We start from the raw sequence: 19,619 nt of genomic DNA on the forward strand, positions 1-19,619 counted from the left end.
ATGATTGTTTTCAGAAAGCTGCGAAGCCAGCCAGAAAGTCCCCAATTACCAAGCGATTTATCTAACCAATCCCAACTATTATCTTCTCGAAGCTTTGAAACTCCTTCGTCAAGGACCTGGATACTATGATGGATAGACTTAGAGTGATCAGAAAGATTCATGCAACACATACCATCAAAATCCTCACAACCATGTCCTTGTGCCAAAAGCAAAAAATCAATCGCTGCCCTATTTTACAGCGTGGCATGACAAACACTGTTGCCATCTAATAAAAGACCCAAGAGTGCACTACTAGTTGCATTATTCTGTTTTGCATGCCAACAACCAATTCTATCTAAGGTTGATACGGCCTTTGCAACAGCAACCCATGGTACTAAAATAGAAGTTGTAAAACGCTGGCTAAAAGACCAAAAATCGATGTTGTCATCTCATTCAGGGGTAAATGCATGGGTGCTCCGCTTCATCCTATGATGGAAGTGGTGTTGCAGAATAGAAGTTGTATTAGGGGTTAATACTGAAAGCTGCCCAAGGCTACATGGGCCCCCTTTTATAAGGGAGGGCATCACAGCCCAGGTTCTATCTCCACAGATTAAAAACATGCCTCCTGGCAGTTGTGAAGGAGTATTGCTTGACTTGGATATGTTGGGTGTTGTACAATTACACCACAAACTAGCATTTCGAAGAACAAAATTATTGGGAGAAACATCCCATGACCTAGATTGATTTTTACCCATATAATTAAAGTATAAACAAAAGTCCATTTTTACAGATCCTAGAAGTTCAAGCTCCTGCGGTTCTAAATTAGCACATGGGGGGGTGGGGGGTGTGTGTGTCCATAAATCCCATGTGTCTTAAATTTCTAGGTTGCATAATTATGTGAGAAAGAGATGAGGGGAGTGGCCACTTATTCAAAGGTAATCTCACAAGGCAAGTAGAAAAAAGATTATCAGGAGAGGCAGTAGCCAGACATGAAGCAAAACACAACAAACCTAATCTTCAGCACTGTCTTTTACAATCTGCTCTAAAAGTATGTTACATCTTTACTTTTCTAAGATGGTCAAAAATCATAACTTGTTTAATGTTAGCAAGATTCTCCTTGATTCATGAAGATAGATCTGGCCAGACTCCATCTCCATAAATAAAGAAAATACTTGCAGGTAAACAGCAAGAGTGAAAAGGCTCCTTTGCTGGTTCAGAGATGGCAGCCTGAATATTCATGGTTCTGCCCAATATAAAATTGAACATAACAGAATAATGCATTTTTATTCATCCTAATAATACTGATCTGTTGATGTTCTGGTTTTGCTAAGGAAAGATACTGGGTCCTATTGATGTTCACCTTGGCCTAATGCTGTTTCTTTTTCTTTCAAATTTCTCCTAGCTAAAACTCCCATAATTCTTATATCTATAAATTTTGTTAAATCACATTTAAAATCACATATAAAATGAAAATTTGAGAACATAGTATGCTTTAACTATTCTTTCTTGTAACATAATACCTGAATTCCCCTCTTTTGTTTTAATAACCTAAAATGAAAATGTATTTTGTGCTATAATTAATTTTGACTTTCCCTTTAACTATTTAAAATTACGACAAACTGGTGAGTGAACATAGAAGTTAACATGTGAACATTTTCTCAAATCACACAATATTTAAGTAATTATAATATTCAGTCTTCATTCAGATGTTTTATGGTACATTCTTCTCATTGTTTCTTTTGGTCTCAGATTATTATAACAGTCATTGTGGTTGGTGTTAGGTAGTTCTGGTGATTTCCAGCTTCATGGGAAATGCTGTTTTTTCATCCTCCTGATTCTTGTGCTGTTGTTGAGATGATTGCAGTACTGCATTGCTGGTATCACTAAAACCTTAGTTAAAAAATACACCTTTTTTTTTTTAATGTATATAATCCTTAAAGTTGTTACGAATACAAAATAAGACCAAAAAAACCCCATTCTATAATATGCCTATAACAAACCCTTAACTTATGCTAATACCAAAAATCCTTAAAAACTTAAAGAACTATGTTAAAATTCATCCATCAAATCAATGTCTAAAAAGAAATAAAAAAGCTGTTACATTAAGTAAAGAACACTTTCTAAAATTAAAACCTGTTTACTACAATCCTTAACTATATTACATGGAGCTCCTTTGAAATGCCTAGTCACACACAAAAAACAAAGGCAAGAAGGTTTGAACCAAAAGAAAGACTTAAAATTTGAACTCATTACTAAATACCTATACCTTACTATAATTACTAAATACTTATAGTTACTAAATACTTACTATTCATTATGCTTACTGGTAAAACTTAACATCAAAATAACAAATCTATAAAGCACATTACAATCAGTAATAATGAAATGAGTGCTGTTGCTTTAAATCAGAACACAACTTTCATAAACTAGAGTCTTATCAGAAAGAGAATGGGGCGGGGGGGGGAAAGGGTGGCTGTCTTAGCAAAGCCACCGTAGGTACAGAGACGGGGTAGAAGGGGGGGGTCGCCACCGAATTCACAGCCGAAGGTAGCTTTTCCTCGAAGGCAGGGCTGTATCAATAGGTAGTAACAGCAGTGATTTGAGCTTAATTGTTGTTTTGTCTCCTGCTGTCCTTTTTGTTCTCTTTCTGTGGCTGTTTAGGCAGAGCAAAAGTCACTGCCTTGTCACCTTGTCCGGTCTTAATTTTCTTTCTTAACATAGTCTCAAAACTGAGTTGTGATCTTTTAACTTAGAATGTCCCTTCTGTCCACAATCAGAGCACGTTGGAGAACTTTCAGGACTCAGCGGGGGGGGGGGCGGGGGGGGGGTCCAGTGGCGGGGGGGTGTCCAGTGGCGGGGGGGGTAGCGGGCTGCTGTTGCTGTTAGGCCTAGCGTCTGCAGCTCTAGGGTTGCAGGAGGGCTTAGCAAAGTGCTGTTAATTAATGCTGAAGTTGCCTTAGGATCTTCTGCTGGTTGTTCTAAAGATTCTTCAACTAATTTCCACGCTGTAAAGGAAGACGTAGCAATTTTGCTTACTTTCGTTGCCATTCCGAGCTCTGTGCTGACTCCCAATATTGCTTTCTCTTGCGTTTTAAGCGTCTCAAATGTGATCCACCAAAAGGGAAGCAAGCACTGAGCTTCAGTGTTCCCTGTTGTAGCTACATCCCATAACTTCACCCCCACCTGATTCCAAATTTTACATGTAAACACACTAGATGGTGTAACTGTCGGGACCACAAGGATCATCTAGTTCCAACTCCCCTGCCATGGGCAGGGACACCCCACACTAGATCAGGCTGGACAGAGCCTCATCCAGCCTGGTCTTAAGCACCTCCAGGGATGGTGCCCCAACCGCCTCCCTGGACAACTCATTCCAGGGCTTCACCACTGTCATGGGGAAGAACTTTCTCCTCACATCCAGCCTGAATCTCCCCACCTCCAGCTTCATTCCATCCCCCCTAGTCCTATCACTACCTGATATCCTGAGAAGTCCCTCCCCAGCCTTCTTGTAGGCCCCCTTCAGATACTGGAAGGCCACAATTAGGTCACCTTGGAGCCTTCTCTTCTCCAGACTGAACAGCCCCAACTCTTTCAGCCTGTCCTCATAGGAGAGGTGCTCCAGCCCTCTGATCATCCTCGTGGCCCTTCTCTGGACATGTTCCAGCATGGCCATATCCCTCTGGTAATATGGGCTCCAGAACTGGACACAGTGTGGTCTCACCAGAGCTGGGTAGAGGGGGAGAATCGCCTCCCCTGACCTGCTGGCCACACTTCTCTTGGTTTTGGGTTGTTCAGTCTGGAGAAGAGGAGGCTAATGGGAGACCTCATTGCTTTTTACAACTATCTGAAAGGAGGCTGCACAGAGGAGGGGCTTATCTCTTCTCCCTAGAATCAAGTGATAGAACGAGGGGAAATGGCCCAAAGTTGTGCCACAGGAAGCTTAGGTTGGATATCAGGAAAAAATTCTTTACTGAAAGAATGGTCAGACATTGAAATAGGTTGCCCAGGGAGGTGGTGGATTCACTGTCCCTGGAGGTGTTCAAGAAATGTGTGGACATGGCACTTTGCAGCATGGTTTAATGGCCATTGTGGTCTTAGGTTGATGGTTAGAGTCAATGATCTTAGAGGTATTTTCCAAACAAAACAGTTTTATGATTCTGTGTGCAGGTCTGTTGAGCTGGGAGCATTTATTCTTTGTGTGTAGGAGTATTTGTTTCTTGTGCTTAGATAATCACCACCTCTGTTCCTGGAGAATACTTCCATCTCCCTCCTAATAGATAAGCATGGTATTCTGATTTTTCAGTCATTTTTTTAATGTGTTCTGTGTAGCACTCAGTGTTGTAATATCAATTTACTAATTTATAAGTAGCTTCTCTGTGACTTATTTTATCCTTGCTGTCTTAAAGATATTGTCCTCTATGCCACAAATGTCTCTCTGCCTTCAAGTTTCTTCTTTTGAATATAGTACTTCGATAACTCAGGGTTTTTAATCTGTTCTTATCTTTCATTTATAACCATTGTACCACTTGATTTTTCTACTCTGAAACCAAATTAGACTGTACTTCAGAATTCTTCAGAGGCTTTCAATTTCTATTACTTTTGTAACCTTTCAGTCATTTCTAGTATAATTTTTCTCATGTCTGAGAAATTAAATCCAAAGGCATCATAAATATGTAGGGACCAATGTCCATTAGAAGTCTGAATTTCAGGATCTGATACTAGATATGTCTGAAGCCTCAAAGTCCTAATGTTTATGCCAAAATACGAAGCTTTGTAAAGAATAACTTGATCTTAACTGTTCATAAATAGTTGTACTGCATAAAATTCAGGAATACTAAAACAGAAAGCAAAAAATAAAAAGCTCAGCTATTAATAGAATTTCTTTATCCTATATCTTACTACTCATTTGAATATCTTCATGTATGGAAAAGGTTTTGCATAATTCTTTGCGTTGAATCATAATAACCCTTTAGTCTTTCTGCTGTAAGGGGGTAAAACTTCTTGCTTATCTGCTAGGCAACTGGTGATACTGTTTAATTTTATTTTTAATTATTATTTCTTCTTAAATGTAATTTTATTAAACTTCTTCCAAAGTAATTTTGAGGTCTTTGTTCCTCTACATTTACTACCATATGTGGAATGATGCCCTACAGTCTTGACAGCATTAGGAAGATGTGTTGAAAGTGGAATAGCTGTATTCACCAATGTATTCAATGCTAATCCTTTTAGCAAGTAGCTTCTAGTGCAAAGACATATGTGATAATGTTAATTAAAAGATTTGGTCCTACGTGTGCTCAAAATGCTTGGGTGTTGGTGGAAAACTATTGAATAAAAACTGAGCAGTATATTCTTACTTGCTTAGGTGGCAGGAGCTTCAATGTCTGAAAGTTTTGGATGCAAGATAGCCTTGTGGGTTTTTTTCTTGCTGCTTCTGCTTGTCAGTGTGATTTTCACTGGTAGATAGTTTCAATTTTTTCCATATCTGCCTTTAAGCTATAATGAAAAGAAACCTCCGTGTGAATGGGTGTTGAAGGGTTTGTGTCATTTTATATAATGGTGCTTTACACCTGCATTTGACATTACTCTTCTTGGTGCATTGGGAATAATTATTCTTACCCCACTTCAGAATGTTATCTGTTGGTGTCAGTTTCAAGTACTTTTCTGGTTCTGCAATGATTATCTGGAGTTGACATTTGGAGGGATATATGCTAGTCTATTCTTGGTTCCAGTTCAGCAAATATAGTGGACTTACTGTGTATTCTGCTTTTTTTCTGTTCCCCTTGGCCAAGGTAGATCATAGTTAATAGTCCTCTTCATAGTACTTTGTGTATTATCATATACAAGAAGGGTCAGATGGAGGAACCTGGAAACTCCAGGCCAGTCAGCCTGACCTCAGTGCCAGGGAAAGTGATGGAGCAGATTATCCTGGCGGCAATAACTGCGCACCTGAAGGATGGCCAAGGGCTCAGGTCCAGCCAACATGGATTTAGGAAGGGCAGGTCCTGCCTCTCCAACCTGATCTCCTTCTATGATCAGGTGACCCATCTGGTGGATGTGGGGAGGCCTGTGGATGTGGTCTACCTGGACTTCAGCAAGGCCTTTGACACCGTCCCCCACAGCAAACTGCTGGCTAAGCTGTCAGCTCGTGGCTTGGACCGCAACACTTTGTGCTGGGTTAGGAACTGGCTGGAGGGCCGAGCCCAGAGAGTGGTGGTGAATGGTGCCACATCCATCTGGCAGCCAGTCACCAGTGGCGTCCCCCAGAGATCAGTGCTGGGCCCCATCCTCTTTAACATCTTCATTGATGATCTGGATGAGGGGATTGAGTCAGTCATCAGCAAGTTTGCAGATGACACCAAGTTAGGAGCAGATGTTAGTCAGTTAGAGGGTAGAAAGGCTCTGCAGAGGGACCTCAACTGACTGGACAGATGGGCAGAGTCCAATGGGATGGCATTCAACAAATCCAAGTACTGGTTTCTGCACTTTGGCCATGCAGAGCTACAGGCTGGGGTCGGAGTGGCTGGAGAGCTCCCAAACAGAGAGGGACATGGGGGTGCTGATTGATAGCTGCCTAAACATGAGCCAGCAGTGTGCCCAGGTAGCCAAGAAGGCCAATGGCATCCTGGCCTGCATTAGGAATAGTGTGGCCAGAAGGAGCAGGGAAGTCATTATGCCCCTGTACTCTTCATTGGTTAGGCCACACCTTGAGTACTGTGTCCAGTTCTGGGCCCCTCGGTTTAAGAAGGACATTGAGACACTTGAATGTGTCCAGAGAAGGGCAACAAGGCTGGGGAGAGGCCTTGAGCACAAGCCCTATGAGGAGAGGCTGAGGGAGCTGGGATTGTTTAGCCTGGAGAAGAGGAAGCTCAGGGGTGACCTCATTGCCCTCTACAGCTACCTGAAAGGTGGTTGTAGCCAGGAAGGGGTTGGTCTCTTCTCCCAGGCAACCAGCACCAGAACAAGAGGACACAGTCTCAAGCTGTGCCAGGGGAAGTTGAGGCTCGAGGTGAGGAGAAAGTTCTTCACAGAAAGAGAGTCATTGGTTATTGGAATGGGCTGCCCGGGGAGGTGGTGGAGTCACTGTCCCTCGAGGTTTTCAAGAAGAGATTGGATGTGGCACTTGGTGCCATGGTCTAGTCATGAGGTCTGTGGAGACAGACTGGACTTGATGATCTTTGAGGTCTCTTCCAACCTTAGCGATACTGTGATATGGAGGTTTTTAATGTTTTCTTTTGTTGTTGATATAAAACAGCTTAAATTTTGCTTTTGTAGCATTCAAAATAAGTAACTTTCTTATTACAAAACTGCAGGAGGCTGACAGGTATTGATTTTTGAATAAGGTTACAGCTTTTGATGATATTTTGCAGCCTATTATCTGATGGTTTAGGAGGGTCACACACATAAAGTTTGGTTTGAATGCATAAATTTCCAGAGCTACAGTTGTCACCACCATATGTTCCATTTTTGTTGTAATTACAGCCTTACTAAAGGAAATGGTTCACAGAATACATTCTGCTTTGTTTGTTTGTTGGGTTTGTCTTGGATTTTTTCTGTAGTCAGGCAATTTTGTTGAACTTTAGAATATGGAATGGGATGGAAAAATGGATGTCTGAAACATTTTTTGTCTAACATAAAGGTGTAAATCTCTGCTAGTAATTTGGTTTGGCAGATTTGAAAATTGTGTATACTTGTGTTTCTGGGAGTATTTTTTAAAAATATTAATATTTGTCAATTTTCTGCTACTGATGCTTGCCTTTCTCTAGTGCCTGAAGGTCTCCGAAGAAGTATTACCTAGGCAGGAAAGTGAGATGAGGGTTCAAACAAATGCTAACAGAAGTGGAAATATTCATGGTGTTTTTGTGATCATTCTCTGCCAGACTGTCTGATTGAATAGGTGTTAAAATCTGTATAATCTGTTTGAGTGCTTAAGTTCCTTCCAGTGAGAGAAGCATTCCTGGATTGTGAGCATTTGAAATCTGCAATCTAATTCTTTTACAAATCTGGTCTGTGCTAAATGAAAGTTTTACAGTGCATTGTTTCCCTGATGCGTCCTGTTAAAAATGCTAGTATTTGCATTACATATAGCAAAATATGTCTCATCAGGAAGTCAATTCACTTTGAAAGAAATTATTCTTTAGTAGTTCATTAGATTAATTAAGTTGTATTTTTAGCTTGTTTGGAAATAATTTGGGGAAATGCAGGGCAAAACTATTTTTCTACTTGTCATCATAAGGAGAACCTCTATTGCTTTTTTGTTGTAGCAGTTCTGCTTTCTGCCTATATTGCTTCAGAGCTGACAGACAAAAAGACCCACTTCCATTTGAAGCTCCATATTCAGTTTCTCTCACATAGCCATTCGTAGCTGATGTTGGATCAGTTCTTTGGGATATTTTCTCTTTCTGAATTAGAGTGAGAAGCTGTAAAAAAAGACCATGAACACTTGACTGTAACTCATCAGGTTGTTCAGGGAGATAATTGAGGCCCCATCCCTGGAGGTTTTCAAGGTGACGCTGGACAGGGCTTTGAGCAACCTGATCTACTTGAGGATGTTCCTGCTTATTGCAGAGAGAGGAGGTTGTCCTAGATGACCTTTGGAAGTCCCTTCCAACCCAGACCATTCTCTGTATATGTAGCTTGCTGATTGTTTCACACTATCATCTATAAGCACTTTAGGTGTCTGGTTTGTGATTTATTTTTTTAAATACTCTTTTCTACATACCTAGTCTCCTAAATGTTTGCTTTTTAGTCACTCCTCTTTTGATAAAGTGGGTTATTTTCAGACTGGAGTTTGGTGTGTGAAAATGATGCTAACAGTTCTTGTTACTAGTCTGGCAGATCCGGATGGCACTTTCTTATATTTGAGAATTGCTTACCTAAAATCTTGTACCTTTCAATTAGAACAGATGTCTTGCTCTTGAGTTGTATATAGTGTATTAATTGCACTTTGGAGCTTTTTTTTGTTGTTGTTGTTTGCATGTCTTATTGCTCTTCTGTGTTATGAGGCTTTGTCAGCATTGCATACTGGTATATATGAAGTTCAGGATTCAATTGAATATTTTCACTCTTCTGCCTTCATAGGCAATGGGCTCTAATGGGTTTGAGGAGGGGTGATTTTTATTGTTTATTTTTTTTCCCCCCACATCAGAACTTTTGTTGGAAGTGATGCTAAGAGGTGGGTTTGAAGTTGCTCATTCAGAAGCAGAGTACTGATTAGCTTGGTTTTGAGAATCATGGAGAATTAGCATCCTACTCACAAATCTTTTACTACATGCTGTCACTGGTGATACATTTTTTATGGGTTTTTTTCCCATGATGTTTAGCTTGTATCATCTTTGCTGATTGGAGTCATTACTATCCTTTAAGAACATGGCAAAGCAATTACTTCAAAAAACAGGAGAGGAAGGAAGTTTATTTAGGTGTTCTACCCCAACCATTTGTTTTCTTAGCTGAATATTTCCTGTTCTTTTAAAAAGCCATCAGGCTTGGGGGTGGGGGGTGGGGGGGAGGGGGGAAAGAGTGCTTTGCTCTCCTGTCCTAAAAGACCTGCTCAAGTCAGTCCACATGTTTCTCGGAGGGGTACCCCAAACTAGGCACAGTAGTCCTACAGATGTATTTGAGTGCAAAAGAAGAATTTCTTAGCCGCTCTGTGATCTGTAGATACCATGTGTGCAAGTATATGTACTGGGATGTGTGCATTTTTGAGCAGGAAATTGAATCCGGTTTGTCACAAGAGCCGCTTTTACTGAACTGCTGGCTAAATGATTTTTCTTCATCCCATAATAGTGCATCTAATTATTTCTTGCTAGGCACAGTAACTTTCACTTGGCCCTATTCAATTGCATTCTATTTTTTCATAAGCTGGCATGCAATTTTTGCAGCTGAAATCTCCAAGAATAGTGTAAGTTCTGTTGGAGTGAGGTTTGGGGAAGTTTCCTTGAGGCCATTTTTCAAATAATCTGAAATAGTATGTTTGAGCTAACCCTTTACAGGCTCTGTGATGAGGAGTGCAAGTTGCGTAGTGGAAAGTTTCCTGTTGTATGGCTTTCTTCAGCTATGCCCTTGTGCTGTGATTTGATACCAGCACTTTTCCATACTCCTGCTAGAGTACAGATGTGTGGAGAATACAGAATATTTCACTAGATGAGCTTTGGCTGTGGTGGCCTAGTCTCAAATGTGTTCTCTAAATTGTGCCAGTGTCACTTCGCTGGAACTGGTAGCTGCCAAAAGTAAGCTTGGGATGTATGATTTACGTGTTCTGTTTGTATAACCCACCATGTTCTTGAGCCCAAGCAAATAACATATTTTAAATAGAATTCAGAGTTAGGATTTTAATATGTTACCTGTTATTTTGGGGAAGTATAACCATAGTGGTTTTCAATTAATGTGTTTTGTGATTACTAAGTGAAGTGTCAGCTTTTGTATCTTCTTGGTAGTGCAACAGAAGCATATATCAAATCTGTAAAAGTGATGCAAGTAGAGAAGTCTTCAGATACACTGCTACTTAGGATGTTTCCTACCTGGCTAAAATTTTATAGCACCAGCCTATTAGTGTGTATCTTGAGCCTGTAGTAATGCCAAAACCCCCCAGTGCAAACCAAAACCCAGCACTGACCTTTGCAGAGTGGTGTTGGGGTTGAGTTTTTGTGTTTCTTTTTTTTTTCCCCTATGGCTCTTGACTGTAGGAAATGTAGTGTCTTTGAAACAAAAGGTTGAACATTTATCATCAGAAGGTCATCTCTGGATGTTCTAGGAGAAGAAATGCCTCCTATGTGGTACAGAAGCAAAGCCACGTGCAGGGTTTTGGATAATGTGCATAAGCACTAGTAGTTTCACAAGCTAATACTGTATGATTGACATTTGTGATAGTTCTTTACAGAAGGTTTTTGCAAACAAATATGAGGAAATTAGATCAAGCTTAGCACTGAATTTTTCTTGGAAAAATGCTAGTGTCTTTCAGGAATGGGGTGATTGCAAGTTTCTCTTCTTCCTGTAGTATGGATAAAATTATAAGAATGGGGTTTTTTTGTAGCTGATAATTAGTGACAGAAACTCAGAAACTTGGTTTTAGAACATGGGTTTTGTTCCTTTAAAATCAAACCCTACCAAGCATCTTCAGAGTAAGTGGGACTTTGGCATAACTTTCCCTTAGAAAACCCCTCAACTTTGTGAAGTTGCTCCTGCTGTGAGCTCTAAAACTGGCACAGCATAGGTTAGTATTTTGAATTTGCATTGCATGAGGGGGTACTTGATTTCTAGTACAGGAGATTATCTGGTTTTGAGCATTGAGGTGGTTCTGATCATTTATCTTTGAGCAGTAAACAGAATGGGAAACAAGATGAGGTTTGGATTATTATCAAATAACGGTCTTGTGGTCTGTTTTCTAATGTCCTTCATTCTGTCTGAGAAAAATGGCTTATTTTTGAGCTGTTAAATTTCAAGAAAATTAATTCTAAGTGTTGCTGGCTAGAATTGGGCTTTTAAAAAAAATTCCTCCTCTTCCCCTTCTCTCTCTCTTCCCCCTTCCCCCCCTCCACTCTCAGGATCTACATGGGATGTACTGTTCTGCACTGGGGGTGGGTGAGTTGGGGGTGAGAGAGGGGCAGTACAGACTTCTAACTTCATCTCAGAACGGCCCCATCAACAAATGGCTTAATGAAATAGCTATTTTAATAAGATAGACTAAAAAGAGAAATATAACTAGTGAGAATGTCTCATGTCCCTTCAGTTGCTGGGATCCCTGCTTTCACGCAGCATCACCCCAGACCCTGTGTAGCATTTCCCACAGCACACTACACAGATCTTGTCCATGCCAGGGGGTTCTTCCTTTACTGGTCATTAGAGCTATTATTTTCTTCTTTTTGTTCTGTGTTGTTAAAATGACAATTTTATGAAGCCATTTGCTGTTGGACTTTTCTTACTGAGATCCACAAAAACATCTATATACCACCTCTGTGCCTCTTGTGCTTCTTAACTCTCTGCCTCCCACACGTTCACTCTTTGCCTCTCTGCCTCTATTGCTCTGTTTCACTCCTCTCACCAAGCAGAACATGTACCTCTTGTTAGGCTTTCATCTTGCTTTTTTTATTAGGTATATTATCTCAAGTTTATTATGTCAGAGTACTTGAACAATTTGTGTTACAGGATTTGTTACAATGTTAGATGCTGAAGAACAGTCTGTAATCAATTTTCAGAAAAACTATGGAAGGCCTGCACCGGGGTTTTCTTCTCTGTTTAAATCCTACTGATTAGAATTTTTGTAACTTCTGAGACTGTTAACAGACCTTTCCCTCATACCAGCTTTATGTAAAATTGAGTGTTCCTTTTCTGTCACTTCTCTGTAAGTGATAAGATTCATCTGTGTATATCTGTAGCAGTGAATAAGGCAACTTCCATGAATGATTTCAAGCTTCCACCAAAACATTGTATCCATTGAAGATTTTGGAGTTGCTCTTTTGACTGTTGACCCAATTAGTGTTGTAATATCTGTTGAGTTAGCTGTGTCTGCCTGCCTAAACTTCTGTTGTCTGTGATTATTTTAGGTGGAGAACTTCATTTCCTTCAGATTGGAGGGACGTGCGATGATATAGATGAAGCTGATATACTTGTAGATGGATCCCTTTCCAAAAGCATAGAACAGTCATCAGAAGGCACCAAGCCCTTATCTAACCCTTCTAGTCCAGGCATTACAGGTAAATTATGAGTTTAAATATATAATAAATAAAAAATGCTTCTTTGTAATACTTTTTTGAAGTTGCATATTAAGGTGATTTTGAGTTCCTTAATGGCATATTTGTTCTTTCCCTTTTTGATGCTTGTAGTAGAAATTCTGTAGTTGCCATAAGTCTATCATTGGTTATGTACAAGCAATGCTTTAGCAATTCTGGGCTTAAAAAAACAAGACCAAAAATGAAACAACATGCTTTTGTGTAACTGATTGGTTTCCAACATCTACATGTTATTTTAAGTTTGGCAGACAGGGGAAAACGGGTAATTCTGCAGGCATTGGGCTTCCTTCATAGCTTAAATAGGCTGGAGCTCTTTATTTGTATGTAAAATAGAGTAGAATAGAATTAACCAGGTTGGAAGAGACCTTTGAGATCATTGAGTCCAACCTATCATCCAACACTATCTAATCAACTAAACCATGGCAGTAAGCAACCCATCCAGTCTCTTCCCACACACCTCCAGTGATGGTGACTCCACCACCTCCCTGAGCAGCCCTTTCCAATGCCCAATCACTCTTTCCATGAAGAACTTCTTCCTAACATCCAGCCTAAACCTCCCCTGATTTATTTTGTAAAATAGCCTGAAAGTTTCATGTAGAAGCTGTACAGCTCAACTTAATAAAACTGTACAAAACATGTCTTGAACAGATATTGTTGTGCACAGTGACATTGATTCTTTGTGTTACACTTCAAGCAGTGCAGTTGCTGTTGATTTGATGGAACTTACAATGTGCTGTTTTGGGTTTAGTAGCTTGCCTAGGTGGAGTTAAACTGGAATTCTGATGTTGTTTACCTTCTAGTCTCCTTGGAAGGTTTGTCAGCCCTTGGACATCAAGAAGTAACTGTTTCTAGTTGTCTAAACCTTTTTATGCTAAACATTCTACCCAGCTAGGTCTTATCTTTACTGCAGTTATGATATACCTGTCCTGCCACCAGTCTGCTGCCTTTTTTAGTATGATCTTGTCTCACTTTAGTAAAATAAGGACTTGAGTGAGAGGGTTGTTTACAAAAGAGCAACCCTGAGGTAGAAGGGGAAAAAGCTAAGGGGCTTTTATGCTTGTGAGGGAGAGCTGTGTGTATGCAGGTTATGAGAGTTCCTTTGTGGGCTTTCAGTTTTAAAGGAAATTGTTTGTGAGAGAGCTATTGAACTCATGGTTTTAGTTTTGTTTTAGCCTGCAATTGCTAAAGGTAGAGAGACAAAATATAATTATTTCAGTTGGGTTGGAGTTTTGGCTGTGTTGGACAAGAGTAGGGATATACTGAGAACAGGTGACCTAGAATACAAAATACAAATAACATAAAGCTTGAAGATAAAGCAATGATGCAGTGGAAATAAACTATTCATGTAGCTATGACTATTTTTGAGAAGTGGTGTTAATTTTGGGTGTGTGTTTCTGGTGGGGGTGTCCTTGCCTGCAGCTGCAGAGGACAAAAAGTGCTGGGAGAGGACTAAATGGCAGACAACCAACTGTGCCAGCCCCTTCTTCTAATATAATGTACGTGACAGTTGTGTGGTATGGATACCACATCAGCTGGTTTGGATAGCTATCCTGGGTGTACCCCCTTCCCCCTGATTGTGAAGAAAATTTAACCCCATCCTTGCTGAATCCAGAACATTATATAGTGTGTGAATGATTGCTAGGATTGTGCAAACATTTTCTGCGCAATGAAGCTGTCAGCACACGCATGGATCGTAGTTGGACATTGCCCTCAACATCTACTACATCATTGTTGCTTCTTTTTTAATCAAAATACTAAACAGCAAAACGCTACTGTGGTGAAGAGGTTATTAAATTTATGAATATGAAATACGAATTATGAAAATATAATTTTTATTAATTATCAAACTATTAATAACCGATGAATCACCAACTTATATACATGTTCTAGTGCACGTTCGTGAAATAGATTCCACAACTGGCTTAGTGTTATGATTATAACGTAATTGAACTATCTATAAACCCTTTCTATATTTATATAACGAAGGGTGCAGTTCTGCCGCTTGGCCACTAGATGGAGACTCGGCGGGACGCGGGCGGCTTCTGGCTATACACAGCAATATTACAATCTTTCTATGCGTCAGCGCTTACTCTGCTAGACGCGGATCCTTTGAACTGAGTGCTAGTGGGTGGAAAGCACGTGGACGATATTCAATTCCCTTCAGACAACAGGGATCGGTCCTGGACGGGGTCGGTCCGTGGGGTCGGCCCTCTAAAGTCGGCTCGCATGGCAGGGCGGGACGACGGTGGCCGGTAGATGGGCTCGAACGACGGAAGCAGGCAAAGCTACGGGGGTCGGCCCAACCACGGCAGTTCTCGGGGCTGATGCAAACAGCCTCGGGGAGAGAATGCGGCTGCGTTAGGCGGCGGATTCTCTTTACCGAACTTAAAGGAGCAACAGGACTCTCGTAGTGGTCCCAGGTTCGGTGCAGTATAGGCACGAACAATGCTTTGGTTTTCCCTGAGATTCACAGGGCTCAGAGCGGCACTCGGCTGCGTCTCTCCCGCTACGGCGGGGCTAGGCATACGTGGACTCGGTATCGATCAAGTCCCTTCTCCCCGGTAACTGGGCAGATCTTATCCGCGGGGGTTCGTCCAGTCCTCCGGTGGCACGATGGGCTCTCCCGGTCGGCACGGCTGGCTGCAGCAACGCTGAACTCCTCAGGCTTAGCAAAGGTCCTCCCTCTGGGCTTCTTCACTATGCAGACGCTTCCAGTATGCGTGCATGTATAACAGAAGCTAACAACAATAAGCTCAATGGCAAAGGCTGCAGCTCGAGAGTTACTCTCTCGAGCAAGCACAGAGACAAAGTAAATGAGGGGGCAACGTGTTCACCACTGGGGTGATACTCATAGATTCCTCGAGGCTGGGCTTGACCAATGGGCACTCTCATAAGCAACTGGCTTCAGCCTATAGAAAGCGTGAAGCTAGAGTTATGCCCATACTTGGTGTCAGCACGAGCGCTGCACGCGCTGGGTACGTGCAAGCCTGGCTAATGCCTTGGCTTTTGTCTCCCTCCTGGAGGGAGGGGGAACTTGCCCACATGCTGGGACAAGATTCAGTATTGGGGCATAATGTGCCTTCACCACAGCTACTTCTATCATGCTGATGCTGTAAAATTCAGCTGTTTAAGGAAACCCTTGAAGACTCCAGTTACGAGTTTTAGAAAATAGGTATTTTCTTTAAAAGTTGCACAAGTTTTAGATGCAAGGAGATTCATATCTCTGATTTTCCACACCAATGAGACAGTAGCCACTTTTTATTTCTTAAACACATGCATATATTTTAGATTTCCCAGAAAGGTCATGCATATTCATATCATTTCCTGAAACTAATCACCTTATTTACTGATCTATTGCACTTGAGAGGTGCATATCTGTGGTGGTCTCTGATGGTCTTTGAGGGGACTCTAACATCAAGTCATTTGGTTGAACTTTAGTACAGATTTTGTACAGTTAGGTGGAATTCTGTAATTGGTTTTTTGACCTTGAGTATGGCCTGATTTGGATCGGGTTTCTTTTGTATCAAAGCAGCAATGTTCCTCCCTACCTATTGTGTGTGATGAGAACATCTGTGTTTTGTCCTTGGAAATCCTGTTTTCACAGTTTGCTCTTTGTTAGCAAGTCTTCATTTTCACTGAGCAGAACTTTCTTTATCAGTGCTTTTCAACAGATACATAGAAAGCTTTCTGTTTGGGGATGTGAACTCCTAGGTGGATCTGACTGAGCACAGAGACTTGATTTGTAAATTCTGTTCACAGCTGATGGCAGGTAGCAGCAGGGTGTTTTTATGAAATCGCTTTGGTGTTCTCTGAAACTGTTGGCAAAAGATAGTATAGTCTGGATAGAAACAACAGCAAGAAGCATGATCTTTTACATTGTTCATATATATTGTGAGTTTTGTTTGTGTTAACTTTTTTGCCATTCTGGAATTAATTTCTTAATTTTTCTTTTCTAGCTTGCATTTCAAAACTTGGATAGAACTTAAATTATATTGTCTTAGAAGGAAATGGTTAACTTTACCAAGTTACAAATCTTAGATTGGGTTAAAATTCTTATTTCCTTTTCAGGAGTGGAGCATTTTTTTATGGTTATGTAAAATAATGACTTTTTTTCAGAAGATAATTGAAAAGGAATATCAGTTTTCATGACCAGTTTAAAACCCTTTCCCAAGTTTGCTATTAGAACTTTAGCTTTTCATAACTCACTGTTTACAATATAACAAAAATAACACTGCAAAAGAAGTCAAGTGTATTTGACAGCACTGGAAAGTTAAGTCCTTAATTTTTCACTTTAGGGGTTGATACCACATTAAATGTTCCTACTGTGAATACTCTGAATTTGTAAATTTTTGCTTCTGATTGGGAAGGGAGAATGAAACAGAAAAATAGCCAATTTCTGCAAAGATAGAATTGTTGCACACTTTGAACTATGAACTCACGTCTCATTGCAGTGTCATCCAGTTAATGAGGTTCATATTTGGCAGTAAAAAGACGAATGGAGGTGTTTTCTGTATTCTTGAAGTTAATCTCTGAAGCAATTCTAATTTCTAGTCTCTTCAGCATTTTCTTGCATCCTAGATAAAAAAACAGAAATCACAGTTATTACACTGTTTGCTTAACTCCGAGTATCTCATCTTGAGGTCTTCCACTTTTGGAAGAGAATGGCATGCACCTTTTTATTCTCAAGATGTAGAATCCTGCCATGCATTTGCAAGATAGTCCTTAGGTTCAGGCTTTACTAGAGGGCTGATGGTGATGGTGGTGTAGGGTTTTTCATTTGTTTGGGATTTTGTTTTTTGTTTCCCTGGGTTTTGTTTGTCTGGGATGCAGGTTTTGTTTTGGTGGTTTGTTTGGGGTTGGTTTGTTGGCTTTTTGGGGTTTTGTGTGTGTATTGGTTGGTGGGGGGGGGTTTGTGTGTGTTTGTTTTTTCCCCTGGGGTGGTGTCAGTAGTAGTCAGGGAGCAAACTTTAATTCTTGAAAATCATCATTTTTTACAAGCACAAGATTTTCTGAAAAATACATTAAGAGACACTAATTGAAATGTCAATGTGTTGTGCATATCTTGTTTTCTCTCAAGCCTCCAGAGTTTTGTTTTCTGAAGAAACTTGAATATATTGAGTTCATTTGTAATGTTTTAGTTGTTTGTCTCCTTGGCATATTCTAATTTTCAGTACATTTTCAACTAATACCTTTGTTTCCTCAGGGCAAGACTTGAATATGAAAACAAGAAGACAGAATATCTGTCTAGGCCCAGTGTCTTCTAAGTGCATTACATAATGCATGCTTGTTTTTTCACTTACCCCTCTTTTTAAGCTAAGCTGGGAGCCTTCCAAAACATTTTATTAATCCACCATAAAAGGAGTGTATGTTTATAAGCAGGTGCCAAAGTAATGTTTCAAACGGGGATAAAAATGTAACATTTGCATAGTAATTCCACATGTCTGTTTTCATTAAATAAAATTTATCTTCTTTTTTTCATCATCAGTAGGAGTATTAAAAAAAAGTTCATCAACTTTACTTCATCCAAGTATAGCTGGCTGATTAGCTTTTCCTCATGATTTCTGGTTAAATCTGAGACAGCAGGCTCAGAGCTCTCAGTACTTAGCAAATTTATTCCAGATAGAGCTGCCTTCAAGGAATAACTGTTTTCAAGCTTAGTGTTACTTGGTTGCTTGTGTTGGAATTTGTTTTTGTAGTTGTTGTTCTCCTTTGTTGGTTTGTGGGGTTTTTGTTTGTTAGGGATTTTGTGGTGGAGTGTTTTGGGGTTTTTTGGGTGGTGGGTTTGGTTTTTTTGGGGGTATTTTTTGGTGGGTTTTTTTTTGGTTGGTTGGGGGTTTTTTTGTTCTTTTAATTTAGTTTTGGAAATTTGATTTAATGTGGTTAATTTTACCTGTAGCAGTTTGGATATATTTCAAACTGTTTATAGAATGTTCTGGAAAAATGCTCTATTTAGTAATTAATATATGGTCTCTGATTATACAGGAGTTGATCTTTTGGTGGACCAGCCATTTTCCCTTGAAACACTGACATCCCTGGTAGAGCTGACCCGTTTTGAAACCTTGACACCACGTTTTTCAGCCACTGTTCCTCCCTGCTGGGTAGAAGTCCAGCAAGAGCAACAGCAAAGGCGGCATCCTCAGCATTTGCACCAGCAGCACCACGGGGATGCAGCTCAACATACTCGAACTTGGAAGCTACAGACAGACAGGTAGGTAGGGTAACAGAGCAGAAAGGATTGTGTGTGCTGCTTACCTAGCTCACATGGCTGGTATAATAACAAATATAATGCAATTTATTTGTTTCTAGGTAGTGTAGAAGTTTAAGAATGCATGCTTTCAAAGATAATAATCCCCATTTGCAATATAGGTCTTTGTGAGATTAACAGAGTTGTTGTAGTGGACACTGAAACAAATTGAAAAGTTAAGTTTTGAGTTGGTGTATTTTATTTTGCCAGAAGTTGCCTTGCTGTGTTCTAATTTGATAAACACATTTACTAGAATTGCAGATACTGTTGATTCACCCTTGATTCGCTCATAAACATGCACACATTCCTAGTACATTCTTTAATCGGAATATGCCAGCCACAGGCGTAAGTATGACCGACTAGTTGTCCTAAACAAAATCGTATTGTAATGCATTTGAAAATGTGAAGATAGAATCTGAATTTATGTGTGTTCATGTGAAGTTAAATCTTTATATGCAAGGCATTTGCTTAAGACATTGTAATCTCCTAGTTGTGCTAAACTTCATTTTCATTGCAATGAACCTGCACCAGCATGGTATGTGTGGTACTTAGTTTTTCACATGTGGCGTGAGAACTTCAGATTTCTCTGGGATCCTAAAGACTAGAACAGCAGTGTTGCAGTCTCCTTCAAGAGCTGCGTAAACCTAGATGAAGTAGCTTTGCAGAGGTTT

The 19,619-nt window shown here is 40.2% G+C and overlaps 1 protein-coding gene across 6 annotated transcripts in view; it reads left to right on the forward strand.

The window, feature by feature from the left end:
* Positions 1-19,619, forward strand: part of BIRC6 (baculoviral IAP repeat containing 6) — a 177,499-nt gene that overhangs the window by 29,417 nt on the left and 128,463 nt on the right. For all 6 annotated transcript variants that reach the window (XM_068156495.1, XM_068156529.1, XM_068156539.1 and 3 more), the window contains exons 11-12: positions 12,519-12,668; positions 18,687-18,912. In XM_068156495.1, the coding sequence (XP_068012596.1) occupies positions 12,519-12,668; positions 18,687-18,912 (376 nt within the window). The remainder of the gene's footprint in view (positions 1-12,518; positions 12,669-18,686; positions 18,913-19,619) is intronic.

Source organism: Melanerpes formicivorus, unplaced genomic scaffold (assembly GCF_026170545.1).
Source record: "Melanerpes formicivorus ecotype bairdi unplaced genomic scaffold, bMelFor1.0.p_v2 SCAF_2, whole genome shotgun sequence".
In the NCBI taxonomy this organism is placed as follows: Eukaryota; Metazoa; Chordata; class Aves; order Piciformes; family Picidae; genus Melanerpes; species Melanerpes formicivorus.